Here is a 6,684-nt window from a genome sequence, read left to right as displayed (position 1 = left end):
TAATGTAATATAATATAATATAATATAATATGGGTGTTAAATGCTTTATTCTGATTGATTAAGAAATGTTCAATGGGTATTCAATGGATATTATTTTTCAATAAACGCACACCTAACCTGTCAAATGTCTTAAAATAATTCACATTATTTTATAATAATTCAAATATATATAATATGTTTTATATACTATAGGTATTTTGGGTTTGGGTTTTGGGTATGTTAATGTAAATGTGTTTTTACGTTAATGTTTAAAAATACATGTGTTATAATATGGATGGTCATCTACTTTTAATGCAACATTCTTTAAAGTTTAAACATATGTAAGAATTATGACAAAATCAAATTGTTACCCACAGTTAGACACAGTTATACAAACGTGTTTTATGTCCTTTGGCAAATTACTACCACTTACATAAATGTGTTAGGGTAGACCACAGTTCACTATGATTTAAAGAAGTCAATAACAAAATGACACAACAACGTGATAGTTTGATATTATGTTATTGTAACATAATTTTTTTTTAAATTACTGTACAAGACAAACCTTTTAAACCAAAAACAATGTATTATGTTTGCCTAAAACACGCTCAACACACGTGTATGATGTCATCCTGGCATACTACAGTAATTTTTTTTAAAGTAACCAGTTTTATTATTATTCTGGATCAATACATTTTACAGTACCAGTAATAACCACCAAAAGCAATTCCTTACAAATTTCAGTCTGTTTGATAATGTTTTTGCTTTATCGCTGATTACAATGTGAGAACTCAGGTCAAAAATCTGGTTTCTAACCTGTATTGCTTGAAGTTTTTAATTATAATCAAATTGGCTTATTTCTTTTCAACTTAGAATTTTAAATCTTGAGTGGTGATGATTTGCTGTAACTTTTAGTTTATAGTAAATTTGGGTTTACATCACCTAATTTGATAAGTAAAGAAGTTGCTACCTAAAAATCATCACTCTGTTAAAACCAACATGTTAAGTTGATCACATCACTTTTTTACAGTGTCGTTGCTTTTTGAAGTTATTCATAATGGTACAAGTCAAAGCCCAAATTTAATCAGTGGTTAAATAATGTTAAACTTTTATAGAAATACTTAAAATTGGATAATAATAAAAAAGCATTTAAATTGAATTACTTTTTGATGAATACAAGCCAATTTGAGTAAGCCCCGCTTATAGTGGTTTTTTTAATGTAATTATTAATTTTATTATTATATATTTTTTTAATTAATTTGTTCAATGTTGAGTTTGTGCTTTTATTTTGTATTTGTGTAATTTCCAATTACTGGTATGCTCAACCTTAGGCGAATCGTTACATATATATATTTCTTGTTGTAATTAATGCATTGATTGTTTATATAGAATCGAAGTAATAAAAAAAAACTTTTTATGGTGACGTTTAAATGTATCCAGCAGGCGTCGCAGTTTCTCCTCACTGAAACAATAAGCAGCACGAGAGGCCAACCTACCGCCTTTATCACTACATATTTACAACACTGCTTGCCTGCTCACGTTCAGCTGCGCCCATCTAGAGGATAGACCGAGCAGAAACAATACCGTTCCCTGCCAAAAACTGGATATCTTACAACGGTGAGTATATCACACCATCACATACATTTATCTAAGTTGTAATTCCGCAAACAGGGAAACATTCAGTTATTTTCAGTTGGGAAAATCCCATGTCAGTGATGTGAGCATGGGATCAACAGCAGTCTGCTACTGGAATAAAGGACCCTTATCAGACACTTACTCATGCTAACTTACCTGCTAACTGTAGCCAGAGGATCGTTACGTTCACTATTTATTAGTCACATTAAGGATTAATAAGCTAGATAGAGCCATGGCTTACGTTATATACGCTAAAATGTGTCTTGTATTTAACCGTTTCTTGCCATGTCCAGCTAATTTAACAGCTTAGCGGCTGATCTTGAGCTTTAGCGTTTGGCTTTTCTGCAGCAGATGATTGACTCTGTGGTGGAATGACCGGGCAGATATATACAGGAGGAGGATTTATAACCTATTTGTATTTGACGTTACATGGTTACATTTTAGAAAGCCTTGTTTCGTTGCATTGTGTTATATTGTAACACACAGTAAATGATGTAAAAACGTACAGTGCTCACTGGTCATTCAGACTTGACTCTCACCTTCAGCACTGAAACACGAGCAATTCACAGATGTTTTGTGTCTCTACTGTATGCTTTATGGTTAAGTGTATTTCTTATTTAATGTAGATTATCATTTTAATCAGACATTAGCATTTAAAACATTTACAGCTGTAGTTAACTTGCGTTGTCCTGCAGCATTATAAACAAATAGTTAGAATAGTTCGTTTTCATTCTTTCAGTTATGAAGACATTAATGCTTGTCTCTGCATATGGAAGTAAGAATGATTTTAATAAATTTGCAGCATGCCATGTTTGCATTGATTTTGCTCAACCTTGGCCTTCATCTTGGTCTTGGTCAGTAATATGTCCACTAATATTTATGATCATATAGACAGTTCAGTAGTGTCATGTTGCATGAAGCCAACATCCAGCCTTTTATGGGCGCAGAAGAGTTACCTCGATTGCCTTAATGTATTATAGGGAAAAATTTGGCCCCTTGGTAATGGAACTTGTTTGGATGATGAAATCTCCCGCTGGTGGGAAAATAGGAATGTTAGAGGCCCATGGCTTTCACAGCACCTCCCTAATGCCTTAAATCCTGTTTAACATGCATATAGTCTTATAATAAAATATGGCGTCTTCATTATGCTAAAACAAGAGTTAGTGTAAAGGTCAATAGCAGAGTCAGTGTTTATGTATTGATGATGATTGAATGTTATTACGGCACAGAAAAGTAATGTCCGTTTACATTTGAAATATACTACATATTTACCTTTTAACACTAAATGATGTTCTCTCTCCAGGGAGCAACGATTAATCCTTTCTGGATTTACTAACGCTACCGTTTCTGCATGGAAAACTCACTTGTGAAAACATTGGTGCTTCTGTAGTGGAACGTAGACGACTTTTGGGGACAGTATGTTCAACTTGATCAAAAAAGACAAGGAGAAGGATGGCGTTAGGAAGGAGAAGAAAGAAAAGAGAGACCGGAGGGAAAGAATGTCTGCTGCTGAGCTCAGAAGCCTTGATGAGATGAGCATGAGACGAGGCTTTTTCAACCTCAACCGGAGCTCAAAGCGTGACTCCAAAAACAAGCTGGAGATCTCCAACCCAATTCCTATTAAGGTTGCCAGCAGCACAGAGCTCAATCTAACCGACATCGAGTCTGATGGCCTTAGTAACCGCAGCAGCGTGGTTCTGGATGCAGATCAGCTCAGTGCTGCAAGCTCCAACGATGACCTGAAGGGAGAGTATGGCCAAGATGTCCACCGGAGTTCTGTGAAGGAACGTGCGGCTAGGTTTGGTTCCCTTGCCATGCAGAACTCACAAATGGGCTCAATCATGAAGCGCTTCTCATTTTCTCAAAGGAATAAAGATGAGAGTCAGTCGGATGGCTCTACACCCTCTGGGCAGAACTCCGCTGCCCCATCTCCACAGGTTGAGTCTAAGGTCTTTGACCCCCATCGTAAACAAAGCCTTCAACAGCAGCTGCCTCCTCCTCCTCCTCCTCCTGGGAAGAAGGTGCACATTCCTGAAATCGTGGATAAGACGTTCCCTGCGGATCTTCGCCTGCCTACCGTCGTGCCGCCACAGACGCCCGAAGTTCGGGAGCTGGTGCTCCAGAGGCGGAACACTGGAGATTTTGGTTTTTCTCTGCGGCGCACCACCATGCTGGACCGTGGGACGGACGGAGGAGTGTATCGGCGAGTGGTTCACTTCGCCGAGCCAGGTGCTGGCACTAAAGACCTTGCTCTTGGGCTGGTGCCCGGAGACAGGCTGGTGGAGATCAACGGGCGCAATGTGGAAAACAAGAACAGGGATGAGATTGTGGAGATGATTCGGCAATCAGGCGACACGGTTCAGCTAAAAGTACAGCCTATCCTGGAACTCAGCGAGCTGAGCCGATGTTGGCTGAGGAACACAGAAGGGTTGCGGCGGGAAGCTTTTGACGTAAGTCCACTCTCTCTCTCTCTCTTGATTTTCTTCCCTCAGTCATGATCATGGTCTTTCCAGGCAACTCCCAACAATCCTCCCCAACTCTCACACACGTGGAGCCAACTGGCTCTTCTTGTGACTACAAGCACATCATTTAAAATGAACATGTAGTTGTGGAACAGGAAGCAGATTTCTTTCCAGGACGAACATCTGTCTCAATGTGTCTAACTAAATCTTTTCCTTCTCCAGCTTTCCACAAGCGACGACTTTAATCACAGCTTTCGAAATTATGTGTTTGTGTCCAAGATTGTTTTCTTCACAGTTTGTTGGTTAGTAGTTGTAGAATGTGAAAGTAAAATCTGAGTCGCCCCCATGAACATTTCCATTCAAGGACTGCCCGGTGGCCTGGGGCAAGCGTGAGAGACGTTCGGGCAAGTAAAAAGTATTGTCACTTGCCCGATCGGGCCAGTGCTTCACCCACAGTCACTGAAATATATTTTCATCAATGTATATTATTTAACATCTTGGAAGCAGGCATTTACTTGGGTAAAACATGACGAAAGAAACAATGCAATATTTTGCAGTTTGCTGTCAGTTTACAGGTAAAGCAGAAAAGTTGGGAGCCTTTTTTCGTTGGAACATGTTTGTTGTATGTGTAGAATTATATTTGACTTTTTAATTATTATTTTTAAATTATGTGACACTAAATTTTTTTATTGGGGCCAGTGAAAATTTTGGCAGGGCAAGTGAAAACCTGAACCACTGGCCAAACCGGGCCAGTATAAAAAATTATTTGCGTTGAGCCCTGCGGCTGCCATTGCAACAGCACAGAGTACGCAATCATTTCTTTCCAAGTTTTGTAGTACATTCATTCCTGCCTCCTGTTGCTGAAGATCTGGGCCTAGCTGCAACAAATCCCTTAAGTTAAGAAAAACTCTTAATGATAAATGTGAGGCTGTTATTTTAAGGATTTTCTTAACCTAAGGAGTTTATTGTACATGGCTGCTGTTGGGTAAAATCTAATCCATAGCTACTTACATTAAAAAAGGACATCTTGAGCAGCTTGACAGAAGGAAACCATTGAAGGTTATCTTTCATGTTATGCACTGCTTCCTTGGAGAACCGATAAGAATGGCACTTTGGTGTAAATGTTTGATTTAGTTTACTGTAGGATGGGTGGCGTGTGTACAAACGCGTGTAACTGCTGAAGGCTTGGTAACTGCATTCATTGAATTCTTCACATTTAATAATGTTGTTTACTTCAGGAACCGTTCATTTAATGAATGTGCCCTTTTGCTGAGTAACATACAGTTATTTTGATGCTGAGTGATGAACCGCCTGTAAATGTTAACTGGTCAAAGCAGATGAGAAAACAGGATTGGTTTGACTTTTAACTAAGAATGTGTCTGAATCATCCAGTCATGTCTGTGTTTGTTGGTTTATAATTGTTTGGTCATGAATGGCATATTTAAATGGTCCCTTTGCAACTATTACTGTATGTTTTCATAGGCTTAAACCAGGGTTCCCCAAATCTTACCCTGGAGGGCCGGAGCACTACAGAGTTTAGGTCCAACCCTAATCAAACTTACCCACCTGTCATTTTCTAGTGAACATGAAGACCTTTATTAGCTTGCTCAGGTGTGTTTGATCAGGTTTGAAGCTAAACTCTGCAGTGCTCCGGTCCTCCAGGGTAAGATTTGGGGAACCCTGGCTTAATCCATGGCATTTTGGGGTTCATGTTAGTTGCGCAGTTTGTGAGATTGTATTAGACCTTCTGGTGAACAATTTGATAAATCATATATCATGCTTTGATATAGCAATTATATAGACGGTTTCAGTGGTAACGGGTTGTTAAGGGGTCGTTATAGTTGTTCGTAGGTCCTACAACGTAGGTTCCGCATCGGTTTTCATTGATACTTTTGCTTCTACGTCTGCGTCGACGTGCAAACATGCGCAGACCGCTTGTAGGCAGTATTAACCACAGTAGCAGTGCGACCGTCAAAGAAGAAGAAGGTTGGCAAGTTAATCCACAAACGAAGAAGAAACAGCAACTTGTTGTGTATTATTTGAGAAGCCCAGCTATGATGGAAGTAAATAAAAAGCAACTTTTGATGCAGTTTGAGTTAAATCACTACTCGACTAAGCTCATCTTTGTTTTCACAGTCGCAAACATAAATACCTACGACGCAGTTTTTTTTCACCTGACGGGAGGGGTTCTGGTGGACCAATCACAGCGCTTGCGGTAATGCACGTCTGGCTATGCAGAACTACGCACAGGCTACGGATAATCTACGGCGTAGAGCTTACGCACGACTATAAATCGGGCTTTACTCTGTTGGACTGTTGTTATTGATTCTTTGTAGAGTTTACCAGAAGTTATGTTTGTTCCACGAAAGCAATTTATGTTATAACTAACAACATGAAGATTGTAAGCAACAACATAGACAAATGGCTTTCGTGGAACAAACATACCTTCCTTTTAGAGTAGTTACTTCTGAATAACAAGCAAAATAAGTAGATTACATAGCTAAAGCATATTTAAAACATATATCGACCTAAAGTTACTGTGTAGAATGTGTACTATAATGTATATAATGTCAACTACAAATCGGCTACCAAACCTTCCTGCACATAT

General features: G+C 38.8%; 1 protein-coding gene across 4 annotated transcripts in view; it reads left to right on the top strand.

Annotated features, from left to right (window-relative positions):
- The first annotated feature begins 1,479 nt into the window (after nucleotides 1-1,479).
- Nucleotides 1,480-6,684, top strand: part of myo18ab (myosin XVIIIA b) — a 120,170-nt gene continuing 114,965 nt past the window's right edge. For all 4 annotated transcript variants that reach the window (XM_065281109.1, XM_065281108.1, XM_065281107.1 and 1 more), the window contains exons 1-2: nucleotides 1,480-1,596; nucleotides 2,918-4,064. In XM_065281109.1, coding sequence (XP_065137181.1) covers nucleotides 3,033-4,064 — 1,032 coding nt within the window. In that variant the 5' untranslated portion in view covers nucleotides 1,480-1,596; nucleotides 2,918-3,032. The remainder of the gene's footprint in view (nucleotides 1,597-2,917; nucleotides 4,065-6,684) is intronic.

The sequence above is a fragment of the Paramisgurnus dabryanus genome, chromosome 8 (genome assembly GCF_030506205.2).
Source record: "Paramisgurnus dabryanus chromosome 8, PD_genome_1.1, whole genome shotgun sequence".
Taxonomy (NCBI): domain Eukaryota; kingdom Metazoa; phylum Chordata; class Actinopteri; order Cypriniformes; family Cobitidae; genus Paramisgurnus; species Paramisgurnus dabryanus.
Note: the sequence above shows the minus strand (reverse complement) of the source record. Positions and strands in the feature narration are given on the sequence as shown.